This window comes from Thalia democratica, chromosome 1, assembly GCF_965202585.1.
Source record: "Thalia democratica chromosome 1, ktThaDemo2.hap1.1, whole genome shotgun sequence".
NCBI lineage: Eukaryota > Metazoa > Chordata > Thaliacea > Salpida > Salpidae > Thalia > Thalia democratica.
This window is the reverse complement of record NC_139165.1, coordinates 65,672,842-65,695,155: the sequence shown is the minus strand read 5'-3', so window position 1 is coordinate 65,695,155 and position 22,314 is coordinate 65,672,842. Positions and strand designations below refer to the sequence as shown.

Below are 22,314 nucleotides of genomic sequence, written 5' to 3'. Positions count from 1 at the left end.
TGTAACAAATAAATATACTCTTATTTACTTTAAAAACTTAAGTTACTCAACAAAAAATACAAATAATAAGTAAACTTAATCTTGGCATATACCTCTCTTATAACTTATTTTATCAATTTAAACAACTTTGAAAAAACTATAATGAGGTAAAGTATACACATTAAATACTAAACTAGCTGCTTAGTTGTAAAGAACTCAATTATTTACTTAAACAAAAAGCACTTTGATTCTAAAATTATGCTAGATAAACTTTTGTGTATATATCACAGTTTCACTATGAAAGTGTCCTTGCTACAAATCATCAATAATAAAAAGCTTACAAAATCTGCTTGTTCAAGTAGGGTACTTGTTCAATATGTTAATAGAAATTTTTTGCAGTTTTGTAAAGGATATTTTACTAATTTTTACCAGATGAAAGCATTGGAAATAAAATTAAATATTTTTATAAATTTCTAGGGAAATTTTGGATTTTTTTCTGATTTTAAAGGACTTTTAATTAATTTTTACATTTGAAGGCTTTGGAAAACAATAAATTTTGTAAATTTAAACTGACAAAATCTGACCTTTTTCTTTAATTTATCAAATTTCCTAATTTTTTTTCAAAACCCCCCATTTTTTCCTGACTTTTGTCTTTTTTTTTAATTTTTCCGGACTTTTCCTGACCGAGTGGCAACCCTGGGCATTACAGATAATACAGTTTTAAAAGCTTATAAATGAGTTAATTTTTTTTAACTCGGAAATAGCAAAAAAGAAATACTTATAGGCTTACTTTATATATAAAAACAATGGTCTTATTACATCTAAGATGTTTAATTCTACTATTGTACTATTTAGTTACCCTAAATATTTTTTTAGTATTCACTAAAGCTTTTAATTTTCGGATTTCAAAGAACAAAAGACTACGTATTCGGTACACAATGTTAACAAAAGTGTTATAAAAAACTAAATCATTGAACTTTAAAACTTGTCACCAAACAAAATTTTTTTAATGTATTAGTTCTACATTCTTTAGACCACCTTAATTTAAAAATGTTAAAAATTAGAATAAAATCATAGCTTAAGTTATAGTAATAAAAATACTTTATATAGTACAAGGGTTATCTAATACTTTATATACAAACATGTACACACACGAGCAAAACTATTATACAATTAGCGATTAAAAAAAAAGAAAACGAGTAGTAGAGAAGTAGTCGCCAAAAAAGTCGTATCTAATTTACCACCACAAATACCATCGTTGCATATCCCAAAACATCATCCGCCTTGAAACAAGTCCTTGCGCAGTGATCTTTGCCCAAAAACGCCATTGCCAAACGGTGTTTGGATAAAATTAAAAAAACCGTGAACTTTCGTTCGCCATCCAATGCTTAGATACAGTCCAGCTAATTAAGCGACACTTTTGTGACAAGTCTACTACACTCGCGTTTCTATCAGCCTCTGGAGTTTCTCAAGTGGCCTTAGTTGATTAACCTTGATTATGGACCTTATGTATGGGAATCGCATGTATGTGTGTGAGAAGGAAGTTGTATGTGGTATGGTTTGCAACTCGACATTCGAATACTGAGCATATTGACTGAACTGACGAGTCAATTGAGCCTCTTTATTGCTTCATATTCTCTGTAATCACCATCTGATGCAAAACTTACAGTTGAAAAATTACTTATAATAAGTTAATTTAAGTACGACATTTGTAAACTGATTTTATTATGCCTATTAAGTATATTTCGTATGAAAAAAACACTAAAATTAGAAGTGAAACTCCATGAAAGTAATTAAAACAACAATTTGTAGAGTTACAAGCTATTTAAAATAAATAATTAGCAATCCTACTCTGCTAATCAAGTAATTGTTATATAAAAGCTTTATAGACACTCACCTACACGTATTTAATACTGAGAAAAATTGTTGTGGCCCTTGTAAGCGCGTTCTCCCTGGTAAGTGGAGTCTTGGGAGAGGGCTGCATCCATTTGAGATCTAAAATCATCTCCTCCCATGTAACTATCCTGAAAACAAAATTAAACATTTCTACCTGAATGCTTCTTTAACATACACTGGACACTAATGAGCTTAATGAGAAGTTATATATTAGTGTCATAAAACAAATACTTACTTGAGATAGTTCATTCTGGGAAAGGCCAAGTTGACTCATTCCTTGGCTGATGGGCTGACTGAATCCCTGGGTATTATTACTGAATCCTTGAGTTAGGCCTCCTGAGAATAGAAAAAAAAAAGTTTAAGTATTTTTCAGGTTCAAAAGTAATTAAAAAAGACGGTTTTTAAACAATAAAATCTGTTTCATAATAATGTTTCATTATGTGGTCACTTTAAATTTATTTTCTTTAAAGAACAGTTTATGTTAATGAAGATCAGTTGTTTTACCAAGAATCTTATGTATAAAACAAAATTATCAGACAAAACACTAAATAAACTGGTAGAATTTAAAAAAAAAATGGAATGTACATTCTAAGGTATAGCAAAAACCTTGGGAGAAGTTTTGGGTCATGTCCTGTGAATGCTGATGATTATTTTGATTACTTTGGTGTTGGCTAGGACCGTTGTTTCGGCTTCTGCTCAAACGCGGGGCGCGTCCCTTTGCATTCGCTCTACCGTTTCCTGTTTGACACAAATATACGCAATAAAACATCGCTGTTGCCTAATTTGTGTTAAATTAAAGTTACCTTGATTGCCGTGCACGTTGTTGAAGTAGTTAGGAGGAATGGTCTGGTTCATGTACATGCTGGCAGGAACGGGCAGATTAGCGATGGCCTGCTGGGCGGAGGGCTGCAAGGCGGCGGTCGTCCCGTTTATCATGGCCAGCTGGTCGTGAGTACGGTAGTACTGGTGTCTTGGAGCCAAACTTCCACCTTTTATATTATTAATATTTTATTAACATGCCGTATTTTGAAAGGCATTACTTTTCATTAACTGTTATTTAGCAAAAATAACTTTATAGAAAATAAGTAGCATACTAAAAAAATTTACAAACTACTTGCTATTTTTGTTTATACGCACAAAGCTGTAGCAGAATTTAACTTATAAAGTTTCGTTACTAATATGTTTTAACTAAATATAGGAATTTAAAGATTAAGTATCTTCTAACATAAACTAAGTTTAATTACGTCGAAATTAATCCTGAACTGAGTGGTAAATAACTTTTTGTCAACTGTGTCAATTCTCAAGTATTTTTGTCGCTTTAAATTATTTATACAAACATTAATTGAAAAAAATATTTAGTACCCAAGTAAATTGTTTTAAATAATAATAAAAAAGTAACTAAAACTTTATTAATTTAATTTGAACAAATATTTGTACTTTTCAATACGAACATGACTTATTTACAACTTATATTGTTTAAAAAAACAGACTATTATAATCAAGTTAATTAATACTTACTTAATAAAAAAGGTTTAGTTAGGTGTTTATTAATAGTTTTCAATCTTTTATCAGAGCAGTAGTATGGAAAATATAGAAAGAAAAACAAACACAGAAAAGTAAACAAAGTATTGTTGAACCAACACACAACTTATGTCATATCAGCTACATATGCTTTTACATGTAAACTATAAAAAATTACTAAGTAATTTTTAGTACAGCGACCAACAATTATTATGTTTTTTTTTACCAGTCACATATATTTTCCATCAATTAACTATTTAGACTAATATTTTTTAAAACTTAACTGTTAAAAATTATTAATTTAATTTATAAATTTATTATCGAAATTTCCCTGTTTGTTTAGTAAGTAGATAAAAATTTTAATTTCAATTTATTGTAAACAACTTTATAATTTCCTACGTCAAAAAATAAAAATTTAATGTACAGACATAATACAGTAGAATCTATCTAAGCTTTAAAAAGTAACCGGAAGCAATAAAACAGATAAAACACTTAATGTAATTATTAAATTCCAATTCCTATTAGTCAAGAAGAAATAAAATGTACATATAACTTCTATCATTATTTTTGTCATGATTAAGATGAATAACATACCGCCGTTGAAACCAGTGTTCCCAGTTCGATCATACGCGCTTCCGGGTATCAGTGCTTCTCTGGCATCCCACATAGTTGTGCTCATATATCTGCCACCCTGTTAAACGTCATAATGGTTTTATTAGCTACTTTAAAAAATATTAAAATAGTAAGTTATAAGCTTCGATTCAACGACTTGTTTAAATAGAATAAAAATATAGTGACATATCATTTACTGAATTTAAAAACAGTTAATTTTTTAAGAACTTCAATAAAAATACTAAGGCAACTTGGTGTCATTTTATTAGCAGCTGTATGATTAGTTTTTAGAGTTCAACGGCACTTTTAAATTGCATTTGAATCAACCTTTATTGAATTTTCAAATATTTGCTACGCATTACTTACTGACGTAGAAATTCAATTTAACCAATTGAAGTATAAATGGTGTATGGTGAATTTTAAACTACACAAAGAAGGGTTTTCAAATGTGATTTTAATTCACATACATATTATACCTTGTGGGTCAAACTATTTTATATCGCAATATTTTTTTATTCTAAAAGCTTAAAGATGTTTTATCAACACAACTTTGACACGGACAAAAATTGGAGAGTTCAACAAGTTCCTTATAAAGGGAGTAAAATTGATGGCAAAAAAAACTATTTATTTTACAATCTATACGTTTCGATAATTTAAAAGAAAAGTTTTTATTTTCTATATACTAATTTACAAATTTTTTGAAAACTTGAATCAAAAAAACGATTATAGAATTAAAAACAAACAATTGCTTTATAAATTGTTTTTATACTCATGCAATTCTCTTTTTCAAATATCTAGGTGAAAAAATATTCATAAATATACTTTAACTTTCGATAAAACCAATGATCAAAATGTGTGTAAAAAACTTTTTACAAAACTGATTATAACCCAAAAGATAGTTAAAGTTTTTCTATTCCATAAAAAACAAGGTTCAATTATATACTAATGTTATTTTTTTGCAAAAAAAAATTCTTTGGTTAAATTCGTGACTAAATTTAAAAGATCATTGTATATAATAGGCAACTGTGGATAATACCTAAAATTAGAACTAAATATTTCAGCAAAATAAAAAAAATACTATATTTAGTTAAGTTCTAAAATACATATTAGAAATTTATAAAACATACCGGGTTTATCATATTAGTGAGTTTCCTTGGCTTTGAAAACTGCATCAGACTTTCCTTAAGGTTTCCAAGAGGTCCTTCCACTAACGCACGCTGCTCTTTGAAATATGTGAGCAAGTGGTTCCAAAGTGGCTGTTTCGACAGCGCTTTGGGACTTCCAACAATTATCACACCAAATCTAATTTAGTTTATTGCCAATTTTTATTTAACTTTAGGTTTAAACTGTCTATAAAAACTTTAAAAAGGTTTATTTATAAAAATTTGTCTGCTGCAAATATATATTTATATAAATTTAATTAACTTTTTTGTATGGGTATAAAAAACTAAGCTTTAAATAAAATACCACTAAATACAAACCTAGCTCTTGTAAGAGCGACGTTAAGACGACGAGGATCGTTGAGAAATCCGATTCCTTGATGTTCATTTGCCCTCACACACGATAATATGATGAAATCCTTCTCTCTGCCTTGGAACGCATCAACGCTCGCAATCTCAACTTCCTGAAGTGAATATAAAATCATTTATAATTGTCACCGGTTATTCAATATATTGTACATTAAAAATATAAAACAAAAACAGACAAAACAAAACGTATTTAAAAAAATAGAAGAGTATTTCTGTATTTCATAAAATAAGTTAATAATATCAAACTTAGTCTATCTCTATAAGGATATCAAAGCTTTGATTTAAAACACAGCAAAGTTTAAGAAGATGATCATACATATTGCCTTCAGTGGTAAACAAAAAATCACACGAATAAAAAATTAAAAATATACAAACCATATACAATTTAGAGTGCATTGAACCGGAGTACTGCATGTACTGCACCAAATAAGACCGTTGACCCTCGTATGGAGTTATAATTCCTATCTGTTCAGGTTTTATTCCAGATCTCAAAAACTTTGTGGTCAGCCTTTCAACTACAGCCGCTTCAGTTCTGTTCAGTTTTAAATTTAACATTTAATCTTAAAAACTATAACTACGATATTTACAAAAAAATCTATTCATAAACTTAATTGAAAATGTTTTAGAAGAGAACAAATAATTCAAAAAACGGAACAACTTTACCTATTTAAATACGATGTTCCAGAACTGGCGATTTCTTCTTGTCCTGAAGTTTTGTAGAAAAACATGGGCTTGTCTGGTGATGGCCAAGCAAAGTTTAATCCTTTCCTCATACGCTCACCTTTGGTTAAAAATATAAGTATGAAAATCATACAAAATCAAATGCAGTAAAAATTATTTTTAAGCTTAATAACTAATAATACAGGTACTTACCAGCAGTAACTCCATTTTGCAAAGATCCTTCATAAAATATGTTGGATGGGAAAGCTGATAGGGCTGGATGCATTCTGTATTGAACCTAAATAACATTGTTTAAGTCCAAGATGAATACAACTTTGCTTAATATATTAAAAAATTGTAAAAATTTGTGAGTACAACTAGAAGTATTTATTTACATAAGTCTCTTTCAAAAACTACTTAATAAATTTATTTTTATACTCGAATATCAAACAAACTTGCAAACAAAATAATCTGGGTTGAACTATTACATAAACGTTTGTCTTAAACTTTAAACAAAATTTATAAAAACTTTTATAAATTAATTATAAACAAACTTGCAAACGTATGGGCCTGATATTGAGGACAACCAAACGTTCAAACAGAGATTGAGCGAGACCCGCGTTAGCTGCTTTCTTACACATGACTACAGGCCCCAACTGGCAATGATCTCCGACCAAAATCAACTGTTGGTTATAAGGTTAATTTGTAATTATTTCAAGGAAATTAATAAAGATGCCAGTAAATAACAAAAATTATTTTACTTCAAGTACTTGTTCAAATTAGGTAACCTGTTTAGCACCAAGGACAACAGGAACCATGCATTCAGGTTCGGTGGCTTGCGTTGACTCGTCAATGAGAATAGACTTGAAACGGAATCTGACCAGTCTCGGGTCACCGGCACCGACACAAGTTGAACAAATAACATCTGCGTTCTGTTGCATAAAACCAAATAAAAATATTATACGTGAACAGAAAAGATAAAAAGGAGTGAAAGAAACTTTTTTATAAATAACTTTAATAAAAGTTAACTTTTTTTCTAAAAACTTGCATACAAAATTTTTAGCGCACATAAACTTTTGTACATAATGTTGAAACTAATTTAGTAAAACTCGAGTAGTTCATACGCATAACTTTATTGAAAATCAAACCATGGTCTCAAAAGCTTGTTATAAATACTTCTTACTAGTTATTTTATTTATAAATAATGAATATAGCTATTCTTGAAACTATAATTTAAGATGCGCATTAGGTTTATGCAAGAAACTATATCTGGCAATTAAACATATTTGTTTATACCTTTAAAATAGTAATAAGCATTTGTGTTTTACTAAACTAAGCATACAAGTATTTTGGTGATATTCTAATCTGTCAATGTATAAAAATATATAGTTAATTATTTAACTAATATAAAAAAGTTTATTAAAACTAATATAGTGTTCCCTTTCACTTATACATCAAGCACTTTTTAAATCAATACGGATTGACTGGTAATTTAAAAATAAAACTGCTTCAATAAAATAAGGAGAGTTTTATACTAGCAAAGCAATTTATTTCTTGACAAATAAAAATAGCAATTTAGCTGATAATTAAATAAAATGTTAAAACTATACATGATAAATCTTATTTATAGAGTATAGAATACTATGCACTTTATTCGACCCTTTATATTTAAAAAATATGCACATGAATGACTGAAAGTTTTCTATTTGAGAAAATTTACAACGAACATAAATTTGATATATATACAAAATTAGATGTACCTGTAGAAGATCACGTTCTGCTTGTCTCTTTAGAGCTCTATAATGTTTTTCGTCTTTGCTTGACAACTCACCTGTCTCATCCTTCAGTTGCTGCAGCTTCTGCAGTTCAGGCATACTGAAAATATTTTCAATTTTTATAGATACCCGTAACAATATAATTTTTACATGAGCCACTTTTAAAAGTATATTAATCTTTAAAAATAATTTACAAATATTCATGCTTATAACGAGTATAACAAGTAGTAGCTTTCTGACAGCTTACTATTTCATTATTTTTCAATGGGATTAAAACAGTTTAATTATTTTCTTTTTAATAAAATTCATAAAATTAAACATTTAAAAATAAAATGTCAAAAATTTAATTGTTTAAAATAATATTTTTTAGAATAGTCATTCAAAAAAAAAGCCTTATTTAAAATGATTTAAATAAATTAATATAAATTTACGTGGGTTGAATTAATCTTTAAAATACTATAACTAGTTTATACTCAGTGAAAAAATTAGTTAATGTAATTTTTAGAAGTCATTTAACTAGAAACTAAATAAAACATAACGGTAGTAATCATAGAATTATAACTATATAGTTAACTTGAACATTTTGTTGTTACTTATATTATAACTAATATGTAAATTTTAGCTGCTTTAGTTATATTTCGATAAATATTTGATTTGAAAATCTATAAAATAAAACGTGCTTTATAAAGAACAGGGTTCGTGCGCGAATTTTTTTTCATTTAGCCTGACTGAGACCAATTTAGCCTGACATTTTGCAAAGTAAGGAAAATCCCCTTTATAAGTCAATTTAGGTATTGGGGGGTTTTGATTAGTATTATTATAGTTACTGACTTCAATCAGCTTTATCTCAAAAATATTTTGAACTATAAAAATCTGCAAAAAGCAACTCATAGCATAGTTACAACTCAATAAAATAAGACTAAATTGTGAAAAAGGTGATTGACCCCCTATGCCCTTAATATAACAAATTCAGCGATAAGTTTTAAAATAAGTGTTATATCTAATCTATTACTAGTGTAAAAATTTAATATTACTAAACACAATTGTTCAATTTAATTAAGCACTAAGTAAAAACATTAAAACTAGAAGATTTATAATAAAACGACGTGCATTGTGGTGTTTTATTAAAACTTTAAATGAAACGCTTACATCGGTATCAAAATAAGTAAAATATGTTTATTATAGTATTTAGACTAATACTTAAAATTGATACATAATTATAAATCCTAAACTCTAAATAAATACAGTGATTGTTGATGTCATATCAGATTTATAAAGCTTACACTTAAATAAAAAAACCTTTAATATTTTGTTCTTGTAAAGAAAAATGAGTTGTACCTAAAATTTGTACTCCCACAAAACTTAGTACTTATATATTAAAGCTAAGTTTTAAAGTTGTTAATATCTCTAATAACTTTAACAAAAAGTAAAATATATGAATAAACTGCTAAGAGTTTTAATCTAAAAAGTATTTGGTACAAAGCCTTTAAATTAGAATATAAAACAGTTCAACCAACTAAGCTCTGAAACCATAGCTGATGTAAATAAATTCAAACTAACAGCTAAGTAGTTGAACTTAACTGTAATGTTTAGACAAGGGGTCGGCAAACTGCAGCCCGCGGGCCAAATGCGGCCCTCAAAGCCAAATTATGTGGCGCGTGAGCTATTTTTCAGCTAAAAACATAGTTTTTTAAAGCAATATAAAAAAAAGTTTTATGTAACCTATAACTCATTACTAGTGCTTTTTTAAAGCTTATTTTATCACGTTATTGGTTTAAAATAGTATTTTTGTATTGATAATTGTAATTATTATATAAAAACTGCGGTCCGCGAAGAATTTTTCTTCAGATATAATTGGCCCGCAACTTATAAAAGGCTGCCGACCCCTGGTTTACACTGTATTTTTTTATGAATTTTCATAATTATGACGTAAATCATCTGCTCAAAACAAAATAATGAAAATTCTTAATTTTTTTTATAGATTCAACAAAAAGTTTTAAGCATTTATTTTAAAAAATATTGACTGATTTTGTCTTTAATCACTAAATCTTTTTTAAGAAACAAAATCACATCTCAATTTGATCTTAAAATGATTTCTCAATTTTTTTTTAATAAAAAGCTCAGGCATTTGAACTGAGAAAAACTGAGATTCTTAAATTTTCAAATAAAAAAACTGATTTAGCCTGACGTTTTTCAAAAAATTGATTTAGCCTGACTTAGCCTGACGCGCACGAACCCTGAAAGAATTAAAAAAAAAAAATTTTACAAGAAATTCCTATATCAAGTTGCATGACTAATGTTTACATGTTTTTTTTTAGTTTCAAGTTTAAGAAACAAACATATTTTTGAATAAATTTCATTAGTAGTAGTAGCAGCATAATACAAACCTGTTAATGCTTCGGACTTGCTGATGGAGAGACAAAAACGAAACATTTGAGTCAATGGCCTCTCTGCTCTTGGCACACAATCTCACAACCTTCAAGCCAGTTCTGTGGATCTTCTCAGTAAGTTGGTCCACTGCAATGTTGCTGGGCGCGCACACCAACACTTGACTGTAAATATTTCTTTTTGGTCAGAAAATTGCAATTACATTAAAAAATTATATATTCTTATTTGAAAATCAATAAAATTATTTGACACTTGTTTTCATATTCAGGGTTTAGCAAGAAAATAGATTTAGGTTTATACATTTGAAATTTATAAAATATTATTTAAAGAAAGTTAAACTACAAAATGTTTTATAAATGCAGTTACTAATTTATCTATTTATTAAACTGATGATTTTAAGTTTAAAAGTGTTTATAGCTAATGAGTATAAAGCTATTTAACTAAAATGAAATAGATTTTATTATTAGCAATAAATTGGTACATAAAATCATCTAAACATCTTTCGCTAAATTCTAATGAGTATTGTATTTAAAACATTGAAATTTTATATACTTATATTAAATAATAAATTCGTAACTTCAATTTATTTATCTCTGTTTTCTACATCAAATAATCATTTTTAGCTTTTTCTGTAAAAAAACTATTCTAGCAAGGAAACCCAGTAACAAGTAAAATAAATTTCAAAACATTTGAACACATACCCAACATTGCACGATTTAACAAGATGGTAAACAATGGTGGCACTCGTCACTGTTTTACCTGTTCCTGGCGGTCCTTGAATCAAACAGAGAGGCTTCTGCAGCACCGTCTTCACTGCATATACCTTTAAATATTTACGATTAAAATTTATATATAAATTTTCAGTTAAATATACAAGCTTCTATTTTAAAAGTAAACAAAATAAGTTCAACTTTATTTAATTTTATTATATATTCATCTTTACTATACACTATAGTACAGTGCTTCTGAAATGGGGTTCCGCGGAACCCTTGGGTTCCGCGACACCTCTCAGTTCCGCGAAGCCTTTCGAAATTTAAAAAAGAACATTTATTTAATTAAACATTTTATGTAAAATTAAAATTAGGGGTTCCGCGGAAAAGTTGAATTTTGGGAAAGGGTTCCGCCACTAGAAAAAGGTTCAGAAGCACTGCTATAGTATACATACCTACAACAACTAGCTAACTTTTTTAAACTATATGAAATTATAGTACTGTAACAACTTTAAGTAAATTTTCAACCAACATTAAAACTAATGTGTATTAGGTATATATCTGATAATTGTTACCACTTAATGATTTATCCAATAAAATACTATATCAAAAGTGTATTGACACTGGATTATGTTTAACAAAAAATATTTCAAATTACAAGTTAGATATAACAGCTTTAGATATTATTACAATACTCCTTTTATCAAAAAACTAGATAATAACAAAAAACAATGAAACCAACCTGCGAATGATTGAGTTCAGGTAGCCCTGGTGCGGAGAACCTCTTTGGGAGGCTTACATTTTTCATGCTGGACTCATCAGGAGACTCATGTCCCAACAGCCGATGGTAAATGTAACCAGAAACTGACTGCTCATCAACTGCAAACGTCTTCATTGCACCTTGCATTCTGCCAGATATAAAAACTTTTCAATTATTATGCATTCAACATGAGAAAGAAAAAATCGACTAAATACTTGTCAAAAAAAACATATTTTAGGTAAACTACTAAAAAATGGCAATTTAGTTTTAAAAAATTTCATCAACATTCTAAAAACTAAATTTGAAATCTGCTATAATAACCTATCAAACGATGTGGATTTCCAAACGAAGTCAACTGAAAAGTTTCTGGTGTGTTCGGTAGGAATTCCCACGGATGAGCGCAGTTCCATTGCTATTTCGTCACTGAAATCTGAATAGAACGTAATACAACCTTGATAAAACAAGAACAAAAAAGTGGTATGTTCATTTTATAGGGTTATAATTTTCAAAAATAACAATATTGTAATAAGTAACAACTTACTGTCGGGAACTTTTACAACATGTCCTTTCCCTTCCCAAGAACTTCCGTATCTCAGACTAATTTCATCACCTTTCATTAATTTCATGTCCACTGAAAAAAGGTATTAGCATAAAACTGATTGTAACTTTGTAAAGTTCATTCACTATAACTAATTTTGATCTTTGTGATATATAAACTTTTAACTATCTAACTTTGGTTTAAAAATTTATTTTACAAACAAAATAAGTAACATTTTACTAAACAAAAATTATATCTATTAAGAAATAAACTAGCTTTAAGAATCATAACAGTTATGTACTTAAAAAGTTATAAGTTTTGAGTTACCTGAATCAGTTTTTGGAAGTTGAAAATGAGCGATGCGCTTTTTATTGAGACCAACGTCCCACCTAACTTGCACGTTCGCTTGTGTTTGAGACTCTTTCAACTTTCTGTCGTAATCTGCTTCCAACTTTACAAGCGGTCCAAATACATTCTGGTACTGATAAGCGTCTTCATACCTGTTTGTTATTATTTTGAATTTGTTATTGTAATCTAACTGAGTCAATTTGATCTCAAAATGTAGGCGATAGCTAAATTAAATTTTATTTATATTCAATTACATAATTATTAAATCATTGAAACTACTACATGTTTACATGCTTTTGACATTCTAGCTTAAGGTAAAGGAAAAAAAAATTGCTCAAAATATTAGTTTAAAATATAAAACAAAATATTAATAAACCTGAGCAAAACTTGCTGCGGTTCCTCATCAACACCCGGCTTCTCCAGGTCTTCCACCGTTGCGTCTTTGTTTTCTTTCCACAATTCTTCGAGCTTGTTGATTTGCTGTGCGCTGATCTGCCTCGCACGGAGTTGGTCCTCTTCGGACGGAACCTTCACCAGCCACGACACAAAACTCCTGTCCTGAATCAGTGGCTGCCACTGTTGTGCGTCCCTTCAATTAAATTACTAGTTAAAATATAGCGGTAAAATTTAGAACAAACAACAAACAAAATGCATAGTTTACTTAATTCTTATTTGTTTAAAGATAAACAAAACTTTTATTCATTGTCTAAATACAACTTACGCATATAATATTTTTTAATATTATCAAACTTTTCTTAAGAACGTATTAATTTTAAAATTTTTGATATTTTACTCAATTTTACAAAATTAAAATCACTAACCAGTCCATATCTTTCAAACTGCTGTGGTTAGCACATGGTTGCCTGTTTAATTAAATCACATAAAATGTAAACCTTGGTAAAATTTATAAAAAATAAGTTTATTTAACATTTACTTACAGCTTTCAAATTTTACAGCAATTTCTAATGCTTTCATTGTTGTTTTATTGTTATTATTACAACGTTATTAAAATAAATTAGTAATTGATCTAAAATATTGCTAATTAACTTGTATAACAGTAACTAATCTTACATTTTTTACAGATCTTTCAACCATAACATAAAAATTTAACATCATATATAGACAAAAAGACCTTTAAAAAAATTAATAAAACTGGCACAACACACAACTACAAAATTACTTAAGTTGATACTTATTTTTAAAAATATAGTTATAATTTGAATTTAAAAAACCACAAAGCTACTAAAACCTCAAAGATAGTTTTTAAAAAGTCAACAACTACTAGTTGCACGCATGAACAAAACTAAAACGAACCTGCACAGCAACACAACAACAGAGTCTGCCTTTGCAGGGATGAATCCGAGCAAAAACACGTTTCTGCATCCGCAATTGTAGCACTCGAGCACCGAATCGCTTAACTGTCCGTCCCTGTGGAGAGAAACTTCCTTGCATTTGGCGCGCACCAAGTGGTTGATTATGTGGCTAGAATATAACATTTGTTTGTTTATTTATTGCATTTTTTTCCTGGTTCAATACAGTTTTTGCTTATATTTAGTTTTAAGTTTTTTAAACTGAACTTTAAACAACAACTACCTTCCAGAAGTGTTGCCACGTCCGTTGCAAAACCATTTTTTGCTTGTTTGACACTGAACCACTACATTTACATCATGAATTCCACAATAACTGCGAAAAGAAAATAAAAATGAAGAAACTTAAGGCCATAGGGGGGGTAGAAGCCATTTTTTGACCAAAAAAAACATATAGACTTATATTATAGTAAATTTCATAATCTTTCAGATGCTTTTTTTAGATTTTAAAAATATTAAGTAACTTTTTTTTTATGACCGGTTATATAAAGGGTTGTCTTTATAAAGGGTATATAAAGAGTAACTTTAAAGCGGTTTTTCTCGAGTTTTTAAAAACGGGCTTTAAAATCTATCTTCTCCTTCATTTTTTAAGCAATTTTCTTCAAATTTTCAGGAAATGTTCCTTACATTATGAGAAAAAAACGTTATTTGTGAATTTTAATAATTTTAAAAAATAAAAATTTTATGACAAAAAAAAAAAGTGATTTTTTATCAAAAAAAAAAAATTTTTTTCAAAAAAAAGGTATTTTTACTTGAAATTTTTTAAATTCACAAATAACGTTTTTTTGTTATTGTATAAAGAATAGACTGTGAAAGTTTGAAGAAGATTGCTCAAAAAATGAAGGAGGAGATAGATTTTGAATGCATTAGTCTTTTTTTGCCGTTTTAGTTTTTCCTTCCCCATAAGGAACCTGTTATGCGGCCCGACTTTGGCCGGTCATATCTCAAAAACTGATTCGAATTTTTTAAAATGGTAAAAAGCAACTTAAAGCTTGGTAAAAACTCTATAAAATAAGATCAACTTGTAAAAAACATGGCCTACCCCCCCCCCCTATGGCCTTAATTAGATGCTTTTAATGTAAGTTTATTTTTATGAATATAGTTTCATATTTTTAGGATAATACTTTTTTTGTTCTAAACATTTATATAGATTTCTGACATTTTTATTTTAAAAATAGCTTGGTTTGATAATTTAAATCAAAACAAAGTTAAAAGCACTTAATGATTTTAAATAAAAGATAAAAATCTAGGAGCAAACCTGCAAGCATGCACAGGCAGATTCTTCATCATGTAACCAGTATCTTCATCGTCATCAGCAAACTTGTGGTCGCCTATTTGGGTGCTGACAGATTGGTGAATGCGCTCTTGAATTCCGACATCGTCTTGGGTTTTGTCTCCAGTGGTGAGCTGAGATGCGTCGTCTTGTGTCTATCAAGATTAAATATATTATATGTTTTACTATTTCATTGCTCAAGATTTGAATATATTCATTGTTAATAAAAAATCGTTGACACACTTACTTAAATCAAAAACACTTACACTTTTAGATCAACTCAATGTGATAAGCTTATTTAAATAAAGCTTTAGGGCTTAAAAACTAATTTCAATATAATTGCTTGTAATTTAATTGTTAAAAAAGTTAGATAAGTTAATTCCATAAACTATATAAGATTTTCTATAATTTGAAAATTAGTTAAATAACTTTTTTGTTTTTTAGTAGTAAATATAAATGGCCATTTCTTCCTTTTTAAAGTACCTTATTTAAAAAAATCTTATGCATATACAAGAAAACAAAGTTTTAAGTAACTTACTTGACTGTGTCCAATGTCTAACTGAGTCTGGCTATTTAAGGTTTGAGTTTGTGTCTGTGTCTGAGTAGCCAATGACAAGTCTGGGTATTCATAATCCCCTTGCTGAAATGTATTGTTAACATATTTTCAAACAACATGATGAGATAATTAAAACTATAGTTATTTTAACCTAAATCAAAATATAAGAGGTTTTGAAAAACCAATAAAAAAAATAAGTATACTTGATAAGATTTACGAAATGAAAGTGACAAACTCTTTAATTGTAATATTGTAAATATCTACCACTAAATATAGAAGTGTAGCCTGGAGTTTTAACTTAGTAAAAATTTATAAAATACTATAAAAGTTTAGCCTTGAGTTTTATAGATCAGAACAAACTTTTAAATTTTGAGAAAAAAGAATGAAATTATCTATTACTGTCCATTCATCAAACCAAATGCAAAAACTATTTATATCAATAAAGACTCAAACCACCCTTAAACGATTAAGGAAAATATTCCAAAAATGATCAAAAAAATAATTTCGAAGCTTACAAAAAACAAGAACTAATTTGATAAAGCAAAACACATTTACCAAAATGCTTTATATTGTTATGTAAGTAATACTTATTATTAAACTATTTACAACTAAAAAATTTTAAATATCAACTTCTTTGAAATACTTTAAATATGTAAACATCTTGCGTAGCATTTTTTAAATAAAGTCTGAAGTACTTAAAGTTATTATTACTTTTCTAGGGCTTTATTAGATTGTATTTATTTTGGAATATAATTATCGTTAGTAAAAGAACGTAAGTACGTAAGAACAAAGTAAGAGTAGTATCTTATTTAATTTGATTCTTTATCTATTTTCCTAAGTAGTAAACAGAATAGAATAAACATATAAAATAATATAAAAAACTTAAAATAAAAGAACATTTCCGATTCATAAGTATTTTTTATTTTATGTGCTTTAAACATAAAAAAAACTATGATTTAGTTTAATTTTAACTTGACTATTACATATATTTTACCACTCATACAAGAACTCTTCAGAATTTTGTAAAAACTTTATGATACAACTTCTCTGATTTTTTATGATTATAGGCTTTCTTAAAATCAAACTAGCGAGTTAAAGGCTAAGGGTAAAATAAAGTATTTTTTAAAGATTAGTCTTACTTTGTTTATTTTTTAAAAAGCTCTAGTTGCCTTTTACCTGTTATAAAAACTCTAAACATTTTTTGAGGGGTTGGTGTCAAAAATGCACAAAGGGACACTTTTGCGCTAAGAGTCAAACATGCATAAATAAACTTTTGCACAAAAGGTCACTTTTTCACTAAGACACTTTTGCACAAATTGAAACATATTTTGTTGTAATTTAAGAGAGTATATTTTCATTTGATTTATCTTATTGTTTTAGTTTTTTTTTACTATCACTGTTACCCCTTAACCTTAGTCTTGGTCGATTTTTTTTATAAAGTTTTATTCATCTTTTAACTATCACTCTTACCCCTAACCCTTACTCTTGATCAGTAACTTTTTTATCTTTTTTTTACTCTCATGCAAAACTGACCCTTTTTGCACAAAAGAGTTTTTGAGCAAAAATGACCCTTTGTGCAAAAGTGTCTTCATGCATATTTGAACTGTCCCCGTTTTCGAGATATAATGGATCAAAACTACTAGGTTACAAATGGAAGGAGCAAATTGAAAAGACAAAAAACAGTATTACATTAAAATTATATCTACTTTTATATTTTTAAATCTTGACACACTAAATTTTTTAATAAACAAATATATTGTGATAATTTAAAATTCAAAATAATACTTTATATTTCAACTAAAACCATAGAATTGTTTGATATATTTTTTTTTTAGAAACATTTTATGATCAGGTAAAGAACATATGCTTTAAGGGCCTATTTCTAGTTATTTGTTATTTATATTTTCTTCTCACATAAGGAACCTATTGTACTCTCCAACTTTGACCGGCTATAACTCAAAAAAAAAATTTGTATTTTAAAAACCTATGAAAAGCAACTTGAAGCTTAGTTTAAATTCAACTAAATAAGATCAAGTTGTAAAAAAGTGGTTTACCCCCCCCCTATGTTTTAAAGAAAATAAACTTATGGTTATTAGCTTAAAAATAAAGAATAAGATAGGTTTGTAGTATTTATTGAATTCTTATAAAGATTATTAGTGAAAAAAGTGTCTATTTGCATTAGAAAAATTTGACAAAACAAAGTAACAGTAAAGATTAACTAATTTATTAATCAACTATAAAAGATTTATATGGTCTAAACAAGTTTTCAAATAAAATTTATTTTTTGTTAAAAATAATCATTTTGACCTGCCAACACGGAACTTAAATAAAATGTTTTAAGCTGTTTTACAACACTTTTACTTTATTTGATTATAGCAATAACTACTAAAAACTATGAATATAAATTTTTGAACATTAATTGATACTTTTATGCTTTACATAGACAAAATTTTGTACATAATTCAACTTTTATAAATCTAAAAAAACTTGGAAATTCTCAAAAAATAATTATTTCATAATCTAACAAGCTGCTTTGTAAGAACTTCTACCAACTTAACTACTGCAACTTTATAAATATAACTACTAGCAATAATTGTCTAAAATACATTTATAAAATAATTATATCATATTCTACTTAATAGACTGTAGACTATCATTTATATAAAAGTATAAGCTACTATAGTTTTTTTAATCAATTTTTTTCTCAATAATGAAGAGTAGAAAAAACTAATTCTTTAAATGTATATTTTATCAATATGGTTTTTCATACCTAAAAAACAATATTGTGTAAAATAACTCAAGATAATTATTTACTTAATACAAATTCATAGTTACTGTTTGTTAAAATATATTGCTAAATATTTTTTGTGGCAAAAATTGTTATAAAATCCATAGATTCAATAAAATACTATACAAAAATTTAAAAGAAAGTTAATAATTTAAGTAACTATAACATTTATAAACTCTTTAAAAGTTTTTATAAGCAGACCTGGGTTTCTGCACCTGGAGCTAAATGATTGTCTTCATCATCTGGGTCATAAAAGTTTAGTGGCTGAGAGCTGGGTCCATAAGGATCATTATTATCATCCATTTTTATTTTCAATTTATAACTTTAAAACAGTGTCTGTAAGTAATAAGCAGTCTTTAGTTACACATTTCAACATAGATATAAACTTAAATTTCAAAAAAAAAAAAAAATTTAAGAACTAGTAAGATATGGTTACAATTGTACTTTTATAATAGTGAAAAAAACTGTACAATTTTAAACCAAAATTTTTAATATTTATATATTTCAGTGAAATTAAACTACTAAATTTTGGTATGTTAAGATATGTAGTTACTTTTTTTTTTTATAGTTTTTATTTCTTAAAGGTTACAAAATAAATGATGAACATTTACTTTCTATAGATTAAGTTTTAAAAGCTTTTTTTTTTCTGTATATTTACCTTTTATTATATATATTAGTAAAAGTTTTTAGGTTATCACTTGTTTTTAATGTTATATCAATCTTAAACACATATGATCAATACGTAGCATTGATACTGAAACAAAACAAGGTTGTTAATAGTCTTTAAAACATTTTTTACATTTAAACAAATATTTTTATAACTCTGCTTATTTGAAAACAAAATAAAATGAAAGAAGTAATAAAATAAATAAGTTCAGTTACAATAAATGAAACTCCTATTTTGTGTTAAATTTAGCTTTTAGTTTGTGACATTACAGAGAGTGACTGATATAGTTTCTACTCTATTGACTTTTTTTTGTAGTTTACAACCTTTTTATTTTCAAATCAACACTTGAGGTTTTTGTAGAAAGTTAAACACATAGGGAAACAACAGATTTTTTTATGGAGAAAAGAAATTTAAATTAAAAACAAATCTATAAACTTAAGAGAGAAACTGATTTATACTTTTTAAATACTGTAGTGATAATTTTTTGTTAATATTTTACTGATTAAATGGCTTATTTTATCCGTAACTCATTGTAGCTACAAACTACTATTTAAAAATTTGTAATATAGACCTATAATGTTTCAGAGTTCATCTTAAATTTTAAATAAGTTCTCTAATATTTGAGATGAAGTTTTAGCCGAAGTAGATCAAGAATAAAAATAAATAAAAATAGTTTGTCTTCTGAACGATTAAATCAAACAATACGTATTTGCTGGATTTAATACTGGTGCAATTCTATAAAGAATAAAGTAATTTGTTTCTATTCTTAAAAAAAATCATGAGTTTAAAACAATAATAAAATTTATAAAATTGTACTTTAAAACATTTAACTATTTAGGAACATTTTGCTTTAGTACTTTTCTATGTAAATTTTACAACAGATTTATTTTTTGATGAAAATTTTGCGCCTGCTTTGGTTTTTTCATATGATGCTAAAGTAATCTAAATATTATTTAAACCAACTATCTTAATTAAACTTGTTAACAATTTAAACCCTTTTTATCTGTAATTATCAAAACTTAGTTTTTCAAAGTACACCTTCTTTTACATTTCATATAACTTAACCTTAAATAGATTTTTTTGAATTCAGGGTTGCCACCCTTTTTACTAAGGATAGAGTTGACATTTTTTACTGTTACAAAATCAAGGTTTATTGCTGTTTTACAGATGCTTTATAACTCACCTTTAATCTTGATGATTAAAACTATCTTTGTTAAGTTTAATTCTTTAAGTGGTACTATGCATTAAGTAGTAAAATTTACTTTATAAATGAAATTAAGTCACTTAGATTTAAAAAAACAACTTCTGTGCCATTTAAAAACAATTGTTGTTGCTAGAATTTTATTTTAATATTAAAAAAAGTTTAAAAAATCTAAAACTCAGCTTGCTTCAGTATTTTAAGCTTTAATATAAATAAAAATAAAGTTATGTTACTGCTGATGTGCAATACATTAATTTTACACACAAGATATAATTTTGTCATTTAGTTTTACATATCTTTAAGTATTTAAGAATATTTTGACTTCAGTATAAAAAAGTTCATGTTGCACAAAATACTAGTATCATAATTGGAATAAAAATGTTTTGAATCAAAAAATTTAATTACTTTACTTATATAATTGTAACATTTAAAAATATAAGTGTAAAATGCAATTAACAATGATCAGCTTCATAGAATTTAAGAAATATATTGAAAATTAAAAAAGTAGAATGTTGAACAAATAAATTAAGAAGGCTTACTTTTATAGGTAACTAGTAATAAACTTTTGATGCCATATATTTAAAAAATATATACATTAAAAGGCATAATATGTTTTTTTGAAATGAGCTAGTGGCAAACCAGAAAATTTTAACTATTGCTTAAAATCAATACTACAAAACTTACAAAATTTAATGAAGTATCACAACACAGGAAAACTAATCAATTTAATCTCTTTTAAATTTTATTAAAAAATGGAGATTTAAACCTGCTTAATTTTTTCATGAGTTTTGAACTAGCCTGAGTTTCTGGCAACTAAAATTGACTGTAATAAACAAATAAATGTGGTTAAGACACTGAATAAAATTTAAGTTTTTATTTAAACAGGGTTCGTGCGCGAAATTCCTTTTCATTTAGCCTGACAGAGACCTATTTAGCCTGACATTTTTTCAAAGTAGAAAAAATCACCTTCAGAAGGCATTTTGGGTATCGGGGGGTCTTAATTAGCAAACTAACGCAATAAAAGTACTCACAAAACTACTTTTAAAGAAAATAGAAATTTAAATGAATTATTTTTCAACATCTAGCAATATCTTGAATATTTTTAACTGGTCATTAAAATTTCTGCTTCAATGAATTCATACCTTTATTAAATTTTGGGGCTTAGTTACATCCACAACTTATCACCCATATACGAGGTTCGTGTCAATTAGTACTTGAATTTGTCAATTATAAGTTACATGACTGGACCAGAAGCTTTTATTAAAACAAAAATGTGAATAAGTCTGTAAAAGAAAAACAAAATGTAATTAAACACATCTGTCAAAAACTTTATGTTATCATTAAAGCATCTTAATTTTTAAAATAACTAACTAAAATAATCATGATATTACATAAGTAATTTTTTAGTCTTGTGAATATCTCTAATAACTTTGAATAAACAGAAAATAAAATATGTGAACAAACTGCTAAGAGTATTAATCTATTAAGTATTTGGTATAAAGCCTTTATATTAGAAATTAAAACAGTTTAACCAACTAAGCTCTGAAAAACAAAGCTAGTGTAAACAAATTCAAACAAACAGTCAAGTTGTTGAACTAAACTGTAATGTTTAAACTGTACTTTTTTATGAATTTTTATAGGTATGACGTATATAATCTACTAGAAACAAAATAATGAAGATTCTTAAAATTATTTTAGAGATTCAACAAAAGGTTTTAAGCACTTATTTTTACAAATACTGACTGA

At 27.1% G+C, this 22,314-nt stretch overlaps 1 protein-coding gene across 1 annotated transcript; it reads right to left on the bottom strand.

The window, feature by feature from the left end:
* Positions 1–1,089: 1,089 nt before the first annotated feature.
* LOC145832999 (regulator of nonsense transcripts 1-like) lies at positions 1,090–19,038 on the bottom strand. Its single transcript, XM_082940204.1, has 27 exons — positions 18,902–19,038; positions 15,895–15,996; positions 15,342–15,511; positions 14,310–14,399; positions 14,031–14,198; positions 13,538–13,579; positions 13,093–13,305; positions 12,696–12,868; positions 12,372–12,461; positions 12,152–12,260; positions 11,813–11,978; positions 11,062–11,183; positions 10,360–10,524; positions 7,958–8,072; positions 6,986–7,129; positions 6,752–6,880; positions 6,411–6,495; positions 6,201–6,318; positions 5,913–6,069; positions 5,490–5,632; positions 5,136–5,310; positions 3,991–4,087; positions 2,679–2,864; positions 2,482–2,613; positions 2,111–2,211; positions 1,877–2,003; positions 1,090–1,630 (listed from the first exon to the last, which is right to left on the bottom strand). Exons 1-26 carry the CDS (start codon positions 19,001–19,003, stop codon positions 1,887–1,889), a joined length of 3,411 nt encoding a protein of 1,136 aa, XP_082796330.1. The 5' UTR covers positions 19,004–19,038; the 3' UTR covers positions 1,090–1,630; positions 1,877–1,886.
* Between the last annotated feature and the right edge of the window lie 3,276 nt (positions 19,039–22,314).